This window comes from Melanotaenia boesemani, chromosome 2, assembly GCF_017639745.1.
Source record: "Melanotaenia boesemani isolate fMelBoe1 chromosome 2, fMelBoe1.pri, whole genome shotgun sequence".
Classification (NCBI taxonomy): domain Eukaryota; kingdom Metazoa; phylum Chordata; class Actinopteri; order Atheriniformes; family Melanotaeniidae; genus Melanotaenia; species Melanotaenia boesemani.
Genome location: NC_055683.1, coordinates 20,651,467 through 20,669,574, shown reverse-complemented (window position 1 = coordinate 20,669,574; position 18,108 = coordinate 20,651,467). Strand labels below are relative to the sequence as shown.

Genomic DNA, 18,108 nt, shown 5'->3' with positions numbered 1-18,108 from the left:
CACTGAGGGCAGATGGATGGGGGCATGACTCGCGAGCTTTTATTGAGGAGGGTTGACTTCGCTACACAAGAGCGCACGTGAAAACACGATCATGTTGCAGCGGCGACTGTTTCCCATAATTCTCCAACAGTTTTATCCAGGACAGCAAGAAACCTGTCTGCTATCAGGGATCCCCCGCGCGCTGCAACATGGACACAGATATGCTTGGAACAGGAGCAAAGCAAGTAAGTAATTTGGTCTGTCAATGGGAAAGAGGGAGCATATATTATTTCTGTTTAATTTTAGTCTTTGGTGAGTTTCTCTTTTTATCAAAGGGACGCAATAGACTGAGATTCAGGACTTGATCGCTTAATTTAAGTCTGTCTTGAATTTCTGTGACAAATAACTTGTTAATTGAAAAGAAAGGTTAAAATATTTAGATTTAAAAATTAGAAATAAAACAGGGCCATGACAACGGGAAACATTTTTTTTTTTTTTTTTTTTTAAAGGGTGATCGGGGGACTTAAAACTTTATGGGGTATTTGGAAACAAATTTGCTTGCCCGACGTATGAGGTCGTGAACCAAAATTAAGTTAAAGGCTCAAGTTGATGGTGATTATGTGACCAATAGAAACTATGACGTGCGTTTTAAAAATAAAAAAACAGCGTGTTTTCTGCGTAAACGTCAAAAAATGATAGTTTTATCCGAAACTTTATCTCAAAGTTAAACTTCCTAAACTTACACACTCACAACTCTGGCGACAAGCCAACAGACTGAGTTCTTTCGTCACATGTGTACTTAATTGATCGCATGCAGTGTTTCATGAGCTCGTGCGTGATGTTACAGCTTCTGTTTGTAAAAGAAAAGTTGGCATCTGTGTAAAAAAAAAAAAAAAAGTTGAAATAGAGTGTAATGTGGAAGGCTGAGTAGGCAAAAATAAAAAAGAACATTTTCTTCCAAAATGAAATTTGAGGAATGTTTTCATCTAACGTGCATCAAATTATTCAAAGCAGAGAATTTGGATAAATCAACATGCATTTGCAAGGCAGAAGACTGAATGGTCTGGACCATACACTGGCACAAATTTAATATAGAATAAAAATTTTAATAAGAAGATTCAGAAAGATGCTGTCTTCTCTGAGATCGTATTAAATGTAGGCTACTTTTGGGACACAGAGACTCTCCTGTGGTCTGCTGAAAATGTGAGATTCTTTTTAGAAACCATCCTCCAGTCCAAAGTGCAAAGGGAACATCCAGCTTGTTCTCAGCACAAAGTTCAAAGTATTTTTTGAACTTTAAAGCTTTTAAGTTTTTTAAAAGGATATTAGTGTATAAGTGCAAATTGCATGAGTGTATTGTATATCTGTGAAGGCACCATTAATGCTGAATAATATGCATAAGTTTTGGAGCAACAGCTACGGCTATAAAAACATATCTTTTTTAAAGAAATACATTGCTGATTTTAACTAGTAAATGTCAAACCACATTCTGGGTGTATGTCAACAGCATAGACCCTTAGTAAAGTCTATGTCAGACCTGTGATCTGAACGCATTTGGCTCACAATGTTATGGAAAACATGGAAAAAAAGGTTAAACAATTAATTCTAATCAGTAATTTTCTCTACAATAATGTAAACACCTCATGTGTGTTTCTTTGATTTCACTGTAGAACTATTTATCCGCTGCAAATGGCTGAGTTTGGATCATTATTTGTCATCTTGTCCTCAGGTTACTGACACTGACAGCATGTGCGTTTTGTAAGGTTTAACATCTTTGGTGTTTCTCTTGTAGCAGCAGCTTTTCCAGATGTGAGGGAGCGGACTCTCATAGCTGTAAAGCCAGACGGGGTTCAGCGCCGTCTTGTTGGACAAATCATTCAGCGGTTTGAGCAACGGGGCTTCAAACTGGTCGGTCTGAGGATGTTGCAGGTAAATGACATTAAAATAAATGTGTCTGGGAATGTTAATTTTATGTGCAAGTTCTCAGTTTCATGCTTAACTGTGGTTTTATCTGTTGTGAAGGCATCTGAAGATCTCCTGTCTGAGCACTATTGTGAACTGAGGAAAAAGTCTTTCTATCACAGCCTGGTGCGCTATATGACCTCAGGACCTGTTGTTGTCATGGTGAGGGCTTCATTTTCTGTTTCTTCGTGGGTTACATCTGGTTGTTATTATTTTTGTTTTGTTTTTTTTTTGTACTTGTCCATAATGTTGGCTTATTTTTTGCAATTTCTGTATGTTGCTTTATCTTTGTTTAGGTATGGGAAGGTCATAACGTTGTCCAGACATCCCGAACAATGGTGGGACACACCAATCCAGCTGAGGCCCTGGCAGGCACCGTCAGAGGAGATTTCAGCCTGCATGTCAGCAGGTAACCTGATATCTTGTCATTTCATCAAACATTTTGCAAGTTTCATGATTAAACCTTATGGAACAACTTGTGCCATGGAGATAAAGTAATCATGAATGTTGATCCTTTAAAGGAATGTGGTCCATGCCAGTGACTCAGTGGAAGGGGCTCAAAGGGAGATCCAGCTGTGGTTCAAAGCACAAGAGCTCATGGACTGGGACTGCTGTGACAAATCTAGCACCAGTGAGAAGTGAAGATGCTAATGGGCGAAGAGTTAGTAGCTCTACCTCTTCTACTGCTGCTCAAGGGTCTGTCTCCTCTGACCACACTGATTGATGGAGATAAGCCATATTCCGGTTTCCATCAAAATAATTTACCTCAGAAAATGCACTTAATATCAAAAGATTTTTTCAGGAAAGGCCTGAACTACAAGCATCTCATTGATGTTTCTGAAATACTCTATTTGACTAATGGTTAACAAACTTAGGTTAGAAGTTACTTAAAGGCAGTACCGTCTAACTTAAAGGCATGCTGTGCAGAATATTAATTTAAATATATATATATATATATATAAACTCAAAAGTAACACAACAGAACTGTATGTTAATCTAGTTCTCTTTTTGTAATTTTTTCATATCGTTAGCCTCATAGCATAATTGCCTAAGTCATATTTCAATGTTTTTGGAAAACAAGAAAAAACACAATTTTTTGAAAACACATTGGTATTTTTTATTGAAATTATAATAGTACATTCAACCAGATGTGTGAACAAGTATGTGAAGAGGAAAAGACCCATCATCAATTGCCTAACAAATAAAAATGACTTGGGCAGAATATGCCATGACTTAGGCATTTTTTCTCTGAAATATAAATAAAAACATAACGTAAATAAAGTTGTTTTACTCTCCTAAATATAACAAAGATGTAACTCAACCTTAATCAGGTTGTTTCTTAATGTCTAACCTTAGACCTCTTAAACTTCTAACCACTGTTTTCCTTTCCCACCCTTAATCGAACTTAAACTCAGGTGGTGTGCAGACTCATTTTCACACTGTCTATTGATGAGGGAGGTTGTCATAGTACTGGTGGGCCACTTTTGGTAGCACTGCTTTCATTGCCTGCAAGTCATTGAATTTCCTGAGAGTAATTGGCAATTGGGCAGGAAAGAGTGGGACCCACTGGAATGGTTCTTCAGGGATGCTGATTCGCTGAGGCAGGTTCTCCCAGTCAGATTCAAAATCCAACTTGAACCGGATTTGACCATCAGCCAAGTACTGGAGAGCCCGGAGGTCATGGACTGTGGGGTCACCAACTTTTTTACCTGGTCGAATATTGGTGACATAGGCCCTAGATAACTTCATGAAGTCATTGTGGTATAGCTGAGTCACCTTGTATGGAGATGGATGCATTCGTGCGGTCTCAAAGATGACAATGTAGTCACGTGGAGTGTGAATATCTTTAATGATGCGGCGTTCAATGAGGCTATGCATGGAGTCACACTCCATTTGTGTGTGCCCTGCAACCAGAAACTTTTGCTCTATGGTGACACCATGCTTCATGGCTAGATGAAGGTAGGTGTTGCTGATGGTGCCACACCGATTTTGATATCCACAGCCATCACTCCAGACAATGACTTTCTCAATGTTTCTGTTGGCCTCTAGGATTGAATCAAAGTGTTTGGACTGCAGATGGGCAAAAACCTCACTGCTGAGGGAGCCTTCATGCTCCTCCCAAGCATAACAATACCCATCTTTGTTAGTCATGTTAAAGCAAGTAAAGTTGTGCATCTGTAATTTAGTTTTATAGTACATTGTACTTGCTTTTGTCTGGGGGCAGAGAAGAACGCATTGAAGGTCCATTGTCCACACTGAAAGTTTGTCACTGGATTCCTTTTTATCCTTGGCTTTTTCAGCTTGAGCCTGAGCCTTTAATTTCAAGTGAGTAGTAAGGGTATCCTGATCAGTATTTCCCACTTTGGCACTGACACATACATCACACTGGTCTTTTTTTGGTATGAACACAGAGTATTGCTGCTCACTGAACACTTTTCGAAAATATGTCTCACTCACAGCACGCGTTCCATTTTCACCAGCAGCTTTCTGATATTCCTTGTGAAGATCACTTAGAACTGTTCCTGGCTCCAGGAACTTCTTATCCTGATAGGAGGGAACCTGACGGCAATAATGGGATGGGACAGTAGGCAGTCCAGAGAGCCATTCTTTCAGGAAGGTCTGGTCAACATCTGATATGGGGACATGTGGACCAGTCTTGTTAGTCTTGGGTTTACATGGAACAGTTTTGTTTTTCATGTCCACAGTTAACCATGATCCGATGGTTCTGGGGGCGATGCCAAGTGTTGAACAGAAAAGATTCTTACACACAGGTAGTTTACATCTATCTGCCAGTTGGAGGTTGTATGATAGAGACGTTGTTCTCCTTGATGCAACACCACCTTTTTTCTGTTGTATAGGCAAATTCTCGACTAAAGTCTGGATATACAGCTTGCGTGTCTCCCAGGAGGGAATGGACCAGAAATTGTTGAAGATAATTGTTCTGTCCTCTTCAGTCAGTAGTTCACAACTTCGTTTCTTCGACCTTAAACAGTGCTGTGATGTGCAGGGTGGGCCCATGGTCTTTGGTGGTCTCTCCTGTCCCTTTGTATTCCTGTATCTCTCCCCCTTAAGACGCTTCTCTTTTATCACCTCTCGCTTCCACGTATGTGGTCTTGGGCGCCTATGACGTTGAACAGCTGAAGTTTCAAGTGCAGCTTCTGTTTCTCCATCACTTTGTTGAGCTATGTCTGTATCACTACCATTATCTGAGCAATCATCTTTCTCAGGTGTATAGTCCTTATCCCTGACACTGTCATCAGGTTCACTTTCTGATGATGAATCAGGATCTGATTCAGCTCTAGAGGCTTTACTGGCTGTTTCCTCTTCAATCTGTTGCCCCATGTCTACATCATTTCCTTCTTTCTCAGGACTACTCTCATCTAAATCCTCTGACTCCTCTATATCAACTTCATTCCCTGACAATAAAGCAGAAAATGAAGTGCTGTTGAGTATTTTAATACAGTAAACCACGTGTATTGTAGCTAGCTAGCTAGCTACAATACTTCATCATAACATAATTGTGATTTACATACACAGTTCATAATCCCTTTAATTGACTTTTTACATTTACTGTCTTGAAAATTTAAGAAATATGAACTTCTTACCAGATGAAAAGGAATCAAAGAGAAGAGCTAATGCTTCACTTGTGGACAACCGAGCCCTCTTTCTCATGCTTTCTGCCATTTTGTTTGTAGCATCAAAACTGCCTAAGTCAAAGAAATGACTAAGGCAGATAGTGTTTTTGGATTCTAAAAAGTGTTGTGATTGGCCAATGACATGGGCAGAAAGGCAGGGTGATGCAGCAGTGGTAGGAGAGTAAAGTTATGCAGGAATCACAATTTGGCCAAAAAAATGACTTAGGCAATTATGCTATGAGGCTAACGATATTTTGCTTTGATTGAGATGTTTTGGGCACCCTAAACACAGAAAAAACAGACACCAGCAATAAAAATCATTCAGGTGTTTGGACAGAAAATGCAATCAATTCAAATTGTGTAACCTGAATGCACACCGTCATGGTGTGCAACCAACATGGTGCTTGTTATGTTGCATTAGCAAAAATCAAAGAAACTGCTACATGAATCAGACTTTCTTTTTGGTAATTCATATTAAAGTTCCTCAAAACCTGAGTTACCTGAATGTAATGTATTCACTAAAAGTGAAAACAAAGCTATTTACCTTCTCTTCTACCATTTTTGTCTTTATGCCCTAAAGATGTTTCCTATAATTTTTCTAATCTACCTTTTTGGAAATTACCTGATTTAACTAGAAAAATAAATCTGCCTACCTCTAAGGACGTTAAGTGAGAGGACGATTATATGACATCTGAAATGTGAATTGTTTTTACATGGGTACATTGGACCACTGATGAACATCATTCATTAACCTCGGCTAAAGTAATGTAATTTTCACAGCACATCTCTGCATGATATTAACTTACCTCAGTGCTATCAGTTTCATTTGTAATAATTGTATCAAATCAGACGTATTTTAGTCTTGCAAAGCTTATAAAAAAAAAGAAAGAAAGTACTTGGATCATGATGTTTTATGCAGTATTGAAGTATGGAATGAGACTGACAATGTACATTTCTTCAAGTCTTTTTAATGATACATGATTAAACCATCTTTGCCAGAATAAAAAAAAAAACACATTTTATCATTGCAAATATAGTGACTTGTATTCTGTGTTATATACAATAATTAACTTTTCACTGTCTAGAGAACACAATGGAAATAGTCAGCGCTGATGTTTTAGATGTCATACGTATTTTTGATGTGTATTTGAACTAACAAGGTAATAACTTTAGGTTATTGTGTTTGCTATTAAATTTCAAATGCTGCCTTAAAGTATATCAAAAAGATGTAAACTGTAAAATAAAAAAAATGAAAGCTAAAGAGTAAGAATATCACTTGCTGAGTCTATTCTGAGAACATATCAAAAATAATTTGTTTGTCCATGAGAAAATCAGTGTGGCTTTTGTTGATTAATCTGTTATGTAATGTAAGGTTTGTCTGTGTATGATTAAAAGATTAATAGAACCTTAGTGGATACTGATATGCGTCACACATCACTCCATTATTTCAAGTCAATCTTCATCTTTTGCTTCTCCATGGCTGCATCTAGTTCTGAAGCTTTGTGAACATCCTGAGGAAAAAAAAATAACAGGTTTATTTGAGTCAGTGAAAAAACCTTAAACTTCAAAAGAAGCTATCAGATGCACTTAAATAGTTTAAGTTCTTTGGCTATATTTACAGTTCACAAAGGCTAAATATTCTTTTTAATGACACTCAGTTGATTAAAACTATTATGGCTACACCACACATGTCCCTTCCCCTCCCTCTCTGCTGTGCTTCAGCTCAGCTTTTTAAGCCCTTCCCAAGAGAAGACTGTCATATTGGCACAGGCTGGAAACCACATTATTTATAAAGGTGATAGTGATCAATAAGGGTCCAAGACTCCACTTGGCCCTGACTGGTTACTTTGACTCATACATTGTGGATTCTTGTAATAAGGTTCTTACCAACATCAAAAACCAGCAGCGATGCACCAACAATACCACCAACATAGCCAAGAGAGATACAAGTCAATTATTATACTGTATTTCTGATTATTGCCTCCAAGTGGCAGCAAGATACATAGAGAAGTGGCTCTGAAGTAATTGTACAAAGCCAGTAGTTGTTGACCCAAGTCAGCCCTTCTTAGCGCAAGCTAATTTTTTTTTTAGCTAATCAGCATTGAACCAACTTGTAACATCAGCACCAGGGGTTGTTAGCTTTTTGGAGGACTGCGCATCTGTCCATCCGTGTTGAAGAAAAAGTCTACAGGAGTTAAGATACCACCCTAATCTACTTGATAACACAATAAGGTTGGTCTGGTTCGCCACTGCTGCTACCTCGTTTGCAGGCTCAGAGGCATGTCAGGATCAGCAACCCCCAATAACCTATGAAGTTTTGCACCATAATTCATTCATTGAGTCAGGAGTGTTGGTGCAGGGAACACTGAAAACCTGCAGGACTGCGGCCCTTGTGAGACCGAATGTAATAGTCCTGCTGTAGAATAACTTGGTTTTATGTATTAATTGGTCAATAGGTGAGCTGACTTTTAAATCATACTTATAGACAAAAACACAATGTGACATATGCATAACAATAAGTACACAAACATTTATCCTCCTTCAAAGTTTCATGATGTTCTGGTAAATTTTAGGCAATATAGCAGCCGTTCTCTGTGGTATTTTGTCACGAACATCATTCTTTGTGGAATCAAATCCACATAACTTTATTTAGTACTGATAAAGTCAAAGCTGCTCTAATTCATATCAACGCAGTTATTTAACTGAGAGCCTAGTTGTGGATTAAGCTAGAGAGTTCTTTTTGATTTTTCTTCTTGAATAATTATACTGCATATGTCTGAATATATATAACTCATTGTATGTATTCCTGTGTATGTTTCTTTTGATCATGCACAGCACATTGGGTGGTCATATGTATGAAACTTGCTATATAAATAAAGCTGCCTTGACATTAAAAGGTTTGCTTAATCCTGATTCTGCTTATTCTAATTTGATGTCATTAAGGTTAATTTGCCATTTTGAATGTAAAAAAAAATATGAAAAGGCCCTTTTAATGTAAGCTGTAAGTAAAATCTGACTTATTGTAAATATGAAAAAAATAACATGTATTATAATGGAGATTATTCAAAAGGACTTTTTTTCTGTGTGTTTTTGGTTTTTACCGCTGTGAGGTGTAAGTCAGTAACAGTGTGGTTAAATGCTGTAAGCGTGTGCAGAAGTCAAGGTTGAGTAAACAGATGGCAGAGGACACATGGATCCAAGTATCGTTGTACAAACACACAAACAGACAAGCATACACAAGAACATCCGGAATAACATTGGACTAACCTCAAGAAGAGCCTTCTGAACCATTATCTGGCTGTAAACCCTCGCTCCTTCTTCTGGTGTCACAGTGCAGAGCTCCTCTTTATTCAAGGAAAACAGCTGCGCTCCATTCAAAATTCCCAGGCACTCAATTGTTCTAAAAGAAGTAGAGTGAGCAAGAAAAGCAGCATTTGTTGCCTGTTTTCTGTCAAATATTTCAAATTTAATAGGTCATGATTCACCTGGGTTTCATATTTTTGTCAAGAAAAAATTCAGTTGTTGAAAGTAAAGTAATTTAAAGCAAATTCAAGACTACCTTCTTATTTATATTGGAGCATTGAGTGTTTTCTGTTCAACTCAAAACTCAGTAAAGCTGAAACACTAAGCAGCATGCAATACATGCAGTATTATAGCGTCCCCTTGTAGTTGAATGCAGTCAATGATCTGCCACTAAATAAATAAAATACTGTTTAGTAAATGTTAAGAGACAGATAAGTTCATATAAATATACATATATATATATATATATATATATATATATATATATGTATATATATATATATATATATATATACACACACACACACATCTGTCCCGCATGTCGCATGTATGCCCTGCACTCACGATTGACTGAAGCCTTTTTCAGTGAGCCATGCCTCCACCTCTGCAGATGGAGAGTGGTAGTTCAGGGAAGCAGTGGTGTTAGACAGGCGAGGAGCCGCTGGCTGATGAAGTGACTCTCTTCTTGCAGCTAGTCGCTGTAGAAGCTCATCATTCATTATCAAGACTGTAAAAATACAGAAAATGCATATACATGCAAAAACACTTAATTTACTACATCATATACAGTGTGGCATATGGTGAGGGGGTTAATGAGGAAACAAAGAAAAGCTAAAAGAAGCATCTTTAAAAAAACTGTCCACTAAAGATAGGACACCATGCTAGTTAGATGAAGAAGTATTTAAGCACAACTTTAACTAAATTTTAAATTGTGCAATACATAGGAGGTTAAAGTGAGTTGTATTTATACTGGATAATATGAGTGTATTTAAAAATTCAGGAGAGGTTTTTGAAGTCAGAACTTTTTAACATGGTTTATTGAAAAGCTATTTCATAGATGGACATTTTTTTCTTGTTTGTTATTCATCCATTAACAATCCCAGATTACTTACAGTAGATAAATCTGTGCATAATAATATTAACATAAACAACAGCTCAGGAAAGCTAAGTCCAGCAAAGCAAAGTAAAGGATGCAATTTTCATTGATTTCAGATTTCTAACACTGACAGAGAAATATAAAGTATTTAAAATGAACATTTTTTTCTCTATCTTTCCAATTGAATCTGAGCCCAAGGACAATAAGGTTTCTACATATTAAGAAGCTGTAATTACCATACCCTTGCATTTTTTTCTTGTTCATTGCATAAGTTTAACTTGCATTTCATTTTATGTAAAGCTAAAATGACAAAAACTGTGTCCCTGTCCAAATATGTCTGGTTAGTCCTGTATGTTGGTACCCCCTGTTTTCATTTGCTACTGTTTTTAAGCATTAACTTATGGACAAGATCCAGTGTATACTGGTATCTAGGCATGTGTTCTTGTCCATGAGATGATGAATTACCTCGATCATCATCATTTTCTCCTGAAATGATGGTGGTAGATGGTAGAACCATACTCTGAACCCGCATTGGGCTTCTATGCGTGGGACTGCTTGGATCTGTGCTTGATGGAGTATATGAGAAGTATTTTGTCCGAGGAATAACAGCGGTTTTCTGTTATGGGAAAGCAGGAGTGGATAAAAACAAACTTAGACACAAAACACACACACACAAAAAAAGTCAGATTGTTTTTAGCAACAAAAATATAATTCCGCATGCTAGTGGAGCTGTGTCTGGACTTGTACCTTTGACTCTCTTCGAACCACTTGATAGTCTTGTTCTGGTTTATTCAGAGCAGACAGGGGCTCCAGTATATTATAGGGAACAAATCCAATCTGTTCAAAGCGATTCCGACACTTCCACCAGCGCTTTGATGATTCAAGCACCTAAAAAAAGTTATTCAAATCAGTCAAATTCTATTTTTGCCAGTGCATCCAGTGAGGCCACACCCCCCTTCATCACATGAACTGGTGGTTTCTTCAGCCCTGGAGCACTGAGGCCACACTTGAGCTTGCAACTACATAATGTCAAGTTTTAATAATATTATGGGGTAAATTTATGTTATAGATCAATTGTAAAATATTTTAAAGAAAACTCCAGTTGTTAACTATATATCTGTTCATGCCGTTCATGCATTAGTTTTTATAAAAGCTTTTTTGTTATCTTATTTGACAGTAAAAATGTCACGTTCTCCATCCGATGTGTGGCAGCATTTCACACAAACTAATGTTGAAGGAAAGTCTTTGTATGTGTGTAAATATTGTGCAAAGACAATAATGCTAAGTAAAGAATGCTACCAAACTGTAGCAGCAGATTAAGTGCCACACATTTCCTCAAGGCTCAAAACATAAATTACCAAAATTTCCCAGCTTAAATTCCCTTAGAAAGTTGCTGTAAATTTATCGGAAATTTTCCTCCCATTTGCAACCCTACATATGACGTCAGCTGTCGGTGTTTACAGTACCTCTAGTGTTTCCCCTTGAAGCACTGACAGTTCACTGCTGTTTCTGGCCACAAAATCATAACTGCAGCAGTAGAGTCTCTCGCCCTCTGGTGGAAGACCATTTCCATCTCTAAAATAAAAAGAAGGTAAAAATTATTGTACGAAAATGATCAGATTTAGTTTTAAATGAAAGACAGGAACATTTATGTTGTGTTTCTAAAATTTAACAGCTGCCCCAGTTCATTCATTAGACAATGTACTCACAAGGAAGTCACAAGGAATTTGGTTATATTTATGACTCTGCCTTGTTTTTTAAGGTCATTTCTTCAGTGTGTGAAGGCTTACTTACTCAATGCCTCCCCCATAGCTATCTGTTGCAGATTGGGCTTGTTCCTGCTGACGTTGTGTCTTCCCACCTTCTCTGACATAATCCTGTTTGTGTTGCACTTGGATGGGATCTTCCAAAAGCTGGCCAGCCGAGTCATATGCCTGAGGCTGCCACCCATCCATAAAGGTAGGTGAATATGGAGGCTTAGAAACATCAAGTTTCAAACTAAAAAAAAGGGGGAATATGTTTAATGTTAGAACAATGTGACACTGTACGTCAAAAACGACTGAAACACACAGACCAGGATGAAGTCCAGTTGCTTCCTAACGAAGTCCACAGCTCTTTTTCCTCCTCACTCAAGTGATTCTGAAGCAAAGAAACAGCACCTCTGGTCATAGCTGGGCTGACTACAGAAGAAGCTAATGCTGGCCCACCAGTTGTTTTCACCATCTATAAAACAGAGGATTGTTACTACAATAACAGTTGCAGTGACATTAACATAGAAACCACCAGATAAAACATGCAATGTCCCACCAAAGTGAGAGGCACAAAAATGTGATGCAGCAGCTCTGGAGCATCTGGTTGTGAGATGGATGACTTGAGACGGTCCTAATAAAAACAACAAATCCTCATTTAGATGTTCAGTTGTTATACCAAACTTTTAAGAATTGTTCTGTGGCTAATGAATGTTTGTTTAGTTAAATCTCACCAGCAGACAGAGGGAATATTTGATTTTCTGAAAGAGCTCCACAAAGTCCTGCTCTGATGGAGGCAATGCTTTCAAGCTCAACAAATCATCTGTAAGCACAGTCACAGAAATGACCAAAGTAACAATGCACAATGGAGCACATACAACCTTGTTTGTGTCATACCATAAGCTCAACACAAAGGAATGAAGTGATTCTTTATCTTCCTGGATTGACTCAGCTGTAGCTTCTCTGTATTTGCCGTGTTTCTTAGACAGTGTTGGTTTAAAGACAGCAATAAGCTATTTGCATAGGGGATTATGAAAACATAAAAATGCCAGCTTTTACAGCCTGGAAGACCCCGGTGAGCTGCAGTACTGGATGACCAGCCCATTTCAGCGTATTTCTTTCTAGATTAGCTGGGGCCTGCTCCAAGATGGGGGGAGGGGCATCACACACCTACAAGAATTTTGTACTTTTTAGCTGTGCACCAGAAGTCAGCACTTTCCAGCCAACCTGCAGCTAAAGCTGAGCATTTCAGCCTTCACAACTGCATAGTTAGTTGATGTGGTGGAAAACCAGCTCTTACCATTGTTCTTTTCCTTCTTGCTTTTCCTGCTTCTCTTCTTCTTCCTTTGGTTGATAACACCCTGGGCCTCGGCTGCCTGCTGCAAGCGTGACATGAATCTTTCCACATCGTCAAAGCAATGGTTTAAGATCTCCTAAAGGAATATTTCACATATAATGGATATCGGTCATTTCCCAAAGCATTTTAAGGGAACATTTTAACTATTAATATATTTAATATATAATGCATAAGAAAAATGTTTGTTGAAGGCTAAAGAAATGTAGTGCATCAGGAAATCCAACAGTCATAACATTTTAATTGCAATGCTTAAATTAATCTTCTAGCTCATTCACATAATTGTTCTCAGTAGTGCCTAGTAACTTGAACTTTTTGTAAAAAGCAATGCATTGCAGCAGCTTTACTACAAACTGTAGCCCTAAGAGTTAAAATGGTAAATAAATGTCATTCCAAGCTAAATTAGACAATTACTCCATGTTTTCTCCTGATTTGACAGGGCTGCTAGTTAGTTGTTAATTATACTGTTAGTATATACAGAACAGTTAATTAAAGGTTTGAAATAATAAAAAATTAAAATTTTCATTTACTTTAGCCAAAAATCTCACACATTACTTGCAATGCTGTAATTATCTGCATTTACACGCTTTCATCTTGCTTTTCTTTTGATGGCTTTTTTTCTGCAGATGCATGTTGAGGTTCACTTAAAATTCTATAAACATCATTTTTGAACAGGTTGCCACTGACTTTTAATTTAAAATTTTATTGATAAATTGCAAATCCTATTTGTAATCACAAATAATGAACAGACAAATAAAGAATATCTTAAAATAATCATTTGTGCTCACCACTTCTCTGTCTGCATTCAGCACAGATGTGTCAGTGGATGCAGCTCTGGTGCCATTTTCTGAGCGTATACAGAACAACAATTCATGCAAACACAGTTATCTTTACAGAAATCAGCCTTTTGCATGCAACAATTTTCATCCATGCAAAGGATTAAAATGCATGTTTGTGCCAGTATTGCATGTCCACATATACTGCACCTTTGCCAGTCTGAATGGACAGCCCCCCAGAAGGAGGCTGTTCTCCAGGAGTGATCAGTACTCTGACTCCTGAAGCCTTTCGCGGAGCCACTGCGGGAGGTGTTGACATCTGTTGGATGTAGATGCAAAGAGAGTAAAACTGATCATTTAATTACACCAAAACAGCGTCAATGCCCTTGTTGTCACGGTTTCTGGGTTTTGGTGGGTGTTTTGATCATGGTTTAGGATTCTGGTTTTTGTCATGTTTAGTTCGGTCTTGTTCTTGGTTTATAGTTCTTGTTATGTTCATGCTTTAGGTTTCAGTTTTGTCATGTTTGGTTTTCCCTCTTGTGTTCCTGTGATTTCTGTTCTGCCTCGTTAGTTCAGCTGGTCTGATTAGTCATCCACTTCACCTGTGTGTTGTTACTCCCTCTGTGTATAAGTACTCCTGGTTTTCAGTCGCTCCTTGTCAGATCCTCTCATTTGGTCATGTGTGGTTTAGTTTGTTGGATTTATCTTGAGTTCTGGAATAAACCTGTCACCTGCACCAATTCTGCCTCCTGCCTCTGACTGCCTGCAATTGGGTCCTCACCTCCTCCGACGTCCGCCATTCATGACACTTGTGCAGTGACTCCAAAAGACCTTTTTAAAAAACTTTTTTAAAGAGAGATCAGACACAATTCTTCTAAATGTTTTGATAATGGTGATGGAGAGGTGTCACTAAAACGCGGGACCAAGATCATTGTGTTGAGATTTGATTATTAGAAGGGTATACAAGTATGATTTCTTAAACCATTTAGTGACCTTTCATGCCCTTCAGATGGTAGAGAAACAATTAAATCTGGATAAATATGGTTTAGGGTTAGGGTTATGACCCTTCACTGTTTTTCCTTCCTGCCTTTAATTTACATAAACCACATTTTATTTGCAATTTTATGCATTTGATTTGATCTTTAAAAAAAAGCTATGTAAATATGAAACTATACAAAAAGAAAGATACTGATTAACTGTATTGGTCTAATTTACTTCTTAATTTTGAGTTACTTTGAATGATAGTAAATAGGACAGCACACCATACTGCCACGTTCCACATGTCATGTTTGGGAAATGACAGATACACAAGACAGGAAAAACCGCTGTTACCAGATGGTATGCAGATGACACATCCATCAAAACTTAAGAAAGAAACTGTTCAGACTGGATCTGAAAAGATGAAAGAAGTTTACACTGTAGTGTTGCTGTTTGTTTTGATGTTTCATGTTTGTTTGTACAGCTTTTTTCTTTCCTTTTTTGGTATGATGATAAGGCGGTGAGCACTGCATGACCTTTTACAGCAGTATCATGAAATGCATTGAAAAAAACTTAATACAGTTATAAATACTATAATATTCTACTGCTACAAGATTAATTACAGCTTTAAAATATAGGTTTAATTGAGTACTGATGTTAGACAGCTGGCTGTCATCTGGCAGGCGTACCTTTACCTTTCTACCTTTCTCTTTCCTCCCGTTTATATCGCTCTTTAACAAACACAAACATGTAATTAAGTTGTGAAATCTAGATGCATCATCTTACCTTTTCATGTGGCTTGAGCGTTCAAATCCAAGGCAACAACACCAACCGTTCTTCAAAATTGGATGTGCACTGAGCCTTGCTGCTTACGGGAGGACGTCCTACCTTCTTGACATATGCCGAAACAAGAAAAACAAGTCTGGCTTTACACTGCATATAATCTGCGTTGCTTTCACTCTCCCCTGACCCTCTGATCCACACACACATATGCTTCCTCCCTCCCATTCTTTTTCTGTATTCTCTCTTTCTACGATAGACGTTTCTATCAACAACTGAAGCTTGTGCCATGAGGTGAATGTGATCTGCAGCAAAACAAAGAAAAAAATGTAATCCGGTCTTCATAAACCTCTTTATCCACACAAATAAAGCAACATCAAGTTTCACTTGAGACCACAGCACCAAAGCCAAACCAAGATAAAGCTAGTAAGTGGCGCTATAGTTAAAAGTTAAAATGAATTAATGACTCAAGAAAAAAAAATGGGAAAAAAAAGTCCATTTGAATGGTCATTATTTTAAGTATGTTGGAGGTGGAGAAACATTTGACCAAATAATCCCAGACTACTTAATCCCATTTAATAAGAAAAATAAGTTTAATGTAAAAAAAAAAAAAAAAAAAGAGGGACAAACACTCATAAAACTTTTGCTGACTGAGTGAAACCAGAGTAAATAGTTTAATAATGAGTCATTTGTCAAGTACTGCAGGAATCTGAGTAGGAAGTGACTGAAAAGGAATTTATGCCTGGAAAAGAAGAACCAAACATTAATTTTCAACAAGTTACATAATAATTATGACAGATTTTTTTAACAAGATAAGTGAAAGACAATAAATACAATCCAAACAGAAAGCGATCCTCTTGTGTTTTGGAAAACAGCCCTGCTGACTGTGCAAAAAGAGGAATGAACCCGTAGACTGCTTTTATGCAGGTGTGTGGTGACACCAGCTGGTCATCAGGCACATTGATCAGATTTTATCTGACCTTGCAGTTTTCTTCGGCACAATACACAAACTGTAAATACTGGAGGTGTTTTGAGCAAAACTCAGAGAGTGAAGATTTATGGATTCACCTCCAACTTTATGCTTTGAGAAAGCACATTGTTCTACGAAGCCTGTGATATGCTGGATGAAGCCTGTGCTCCATTTTGGTTTGTAAAACAGATCTCAGGTCAGAAGAAGAAAAGAAAACAAAGGAAAAGAAGGAAAAAAAACTTGTGTCTAATTGTCTGTGTTAATTTAAGAGCGCTATGAATGAGGATTTAGATACATAAAATAGGGCAAATGTCTCCTGGTTAATAAATTGGAAAAAACAGAAAAAAGTGTAAGAGCATGAAAGATGCTGTTATAATAAATAGAAATAAAAACAGAGGGCCACAAAACAGGTGGTATTAAAAATAAATAGCAAAGTATATAATTAATTAGTAAAAGTAAATCTAGAAAACAATGATAAAATAAGATTAAATAAAATAGACTTGAAAAAAAAAAAAAAAAAAATTTCAGTTAAAAGTTCATTTAAAAAGGTAGCTTCTTTTTATTAAAAAAAAAAAAAAACACTCTTAGCAGCCCTGAAGTTTTCTGGCAAGTTTTGGTTCCAACGTTTAGAAACAAAACTTGCCAACACTACAAAGCCAGCACCAGAGAACCTCAGGGTCTGCGAGGGGTCATAATTTAAAAGATCACATAAATAATAAGGCCCAAAACAATTAAGAAACTACTAAAAGAACCTTAAAAATCAATCCTGAAACGCACGGCAACCAATGCAGCGCTTTTAAAACTGCTGTGATGTTTTCTGGTCCTCGTCAGAACTCATGCCGCTGAGTTCTGAAGTAATTGTAAGTTAAAAATACTCTTTTTGGGAGGACCAGAGAGCAGTGCATTACAATAATCTATTCTAGAAATTAAAGCATGCATCAGCACCTCCGTGCTGTCGAGAGAAGTGGGCAGACTGTGGCAATGCTTTTAAGATGATAAAATGTTGCCTGTGACTTTTCTAATGTGTTGAATAAAATGCAGCTGAGTCACAAAGGACACCCAGATATCTCACTCATTTAAAAGGTTTAAAGTTTTATCATTTTTGTAGTAGCAACCACTGATCTTACTTTAAAGCCACACTTAACTTTTAACAGGAGGTGAGGGTAGATTGGCTTGGCTCATAAATATGTTACCTTTCCTTACTCACAAATCACCAGGGCCTCAGGTTGTGTTTGTGGTTTTATTTTATGTTGTTCCAAATATCTTTCAGTTGGTACATCCAAGCTTCTCCTGGGTTTCACAACATCTCTCAGCTGATACTTACTGTAGCATCGTCTTTTCAGTAACATGACTTTGTGACAGTCAAAAAACCTTTTTTCTCTGTACCTCAGCACACCATCAATCCACGAACCATCAAAACTTAGCTCTTCTGTGTGTGGCAAAGAGCATACATAGTGCCTACTGCAGGTGCTATAGGACATTTGACAACTAAGCGAAAAGCAGAAAAGGTGTAGCACAATGAATGTC

General features: G+C 37.5%; 2 protein-coding genes and 1 long non-coding RNA gene across 4 annotated transcripts; 2 read left to right on the top strand and 1 right to left on the bottom strand.

Annotated features, from left to right (window-relative positions):
- The first annotated feature begins 47 nt into the window (after positions 1–47).
- nme4 (NME/NM23 nucleoside diphosphate kinase 4) lies at positions 48–2,882 on the top strand. Of its 2 annotated transcripts, none has more exons than XM_041995309.1 (5): positions 48–224; positions 1,775–1,908; positions 2,002–2,103; positions 2,238–2,350; positions 2,463–2,882. In XM_041995309.1, the coding sequence occupies exons 1-5, from the start codon at positions 92–94 to the stop codon at positions 2,581–2,583; spliced, it is 603 nt and encodes a 200-aa protein (XP_041851243.1). In that variant the 5' UTR covers positions 48–91; the 3' UTR covers positions 2,584–2,882. The 2 variants fall into 2 exon arrangements, with proteins under 2 accessions (XP_041851243.1, XP_041851233.1); XM_041995299.1 differs by having other exon boundaries at positions 1,772–1,908.
- Positions 491–1,560, top strand: LOC121646380. The gene is made up of 2 exons (XR_006011615.1): positions 491–876; positions 926–1,560. It is a non-coding gene; the product is annotated as an uncharacterized LOC121646380 (long non-coding RNA).
- Positions 2,883–5,825: 2,943 nt separating the features above from the next.
- eps8l1a (eps8 like 1a) lies at positions 5,826–15,772 on the bottom strand. The gene is made up of 14 exons (XM_041995287.1): positions 15,618–15,772; positions 14,064–14,172; positions 13,866–13,924; positions 13,024–13,156; positions 12,458–12,546; positions 12,283–12,357; positions 12,050–12,198; positions 11,770–11,973; positions 11,442–11,550; positions 10,723–10,863; positions 10,441–10,591; positions 9,444–9,606; positions 8,844–8,976; positions 5,826–7,087 (listed from the first exon to the last, which is right to left on the bottom strand). Exons 2-14 carry the CDS (start codon positions 14,170–14,172, stop codon positions 7,019–7,021), a joined length of 1,584 nt encoding a protein of 527 aa, XP_041851221.1. The 5' UTR covers positions 15,618–15,772; the 3' UTR covers positions 5,826–7,018.
- Between the last annotated feature and the right edge of the window lie 2,336 nt (positions 15,773–18,108).

Bases quoted from the DNA above. Each gene is read 5' to 3' on its own strand.
- nme4 (XM_041995299.1), top strand. From the start codon at position 92: ATGTTGCAGCGGCGACTGTTTCCCATAATTCTCCAACAGTTTTATCCA. The intron at 2,104-2,237 runs GTGAGGGCTTCA...ATCTTTGTTTAG, and splicing joins CAGGACCTGTTGTTGTCATG to GTATGGGAAGGTCATAACGT. The intron at 2,351-2,462 runs GTAACCTGATAT...GATCCTTTAAAG, and splicing joins TTCAGCCTGCATGTCAGCAG to GAATGTGGTCCATGCCAGTG.
- eps8l1a (XM_041995287.1), bottom strand. From the start codon at position 14,172: ATGTCAACACCTCCCGCAGTGGCTCCGCGAAAGGCTTCAGGAGTCAGA. The intron at 13,157-13,865 runs GTGAGCACAAAT...ATATTCCTTTAG, and splicing joins TGAATGCAGACAGAGAAGTG to GAGATCTTAAACCATTGCTT. The intron at 8,977-9,443 runs GTGAGTGCAGGG...TACTTCTTTTAG, and splicing joins GAAAAAGGCTTCAGTCAATC to AACAATTGAGTGCCTGGGAA.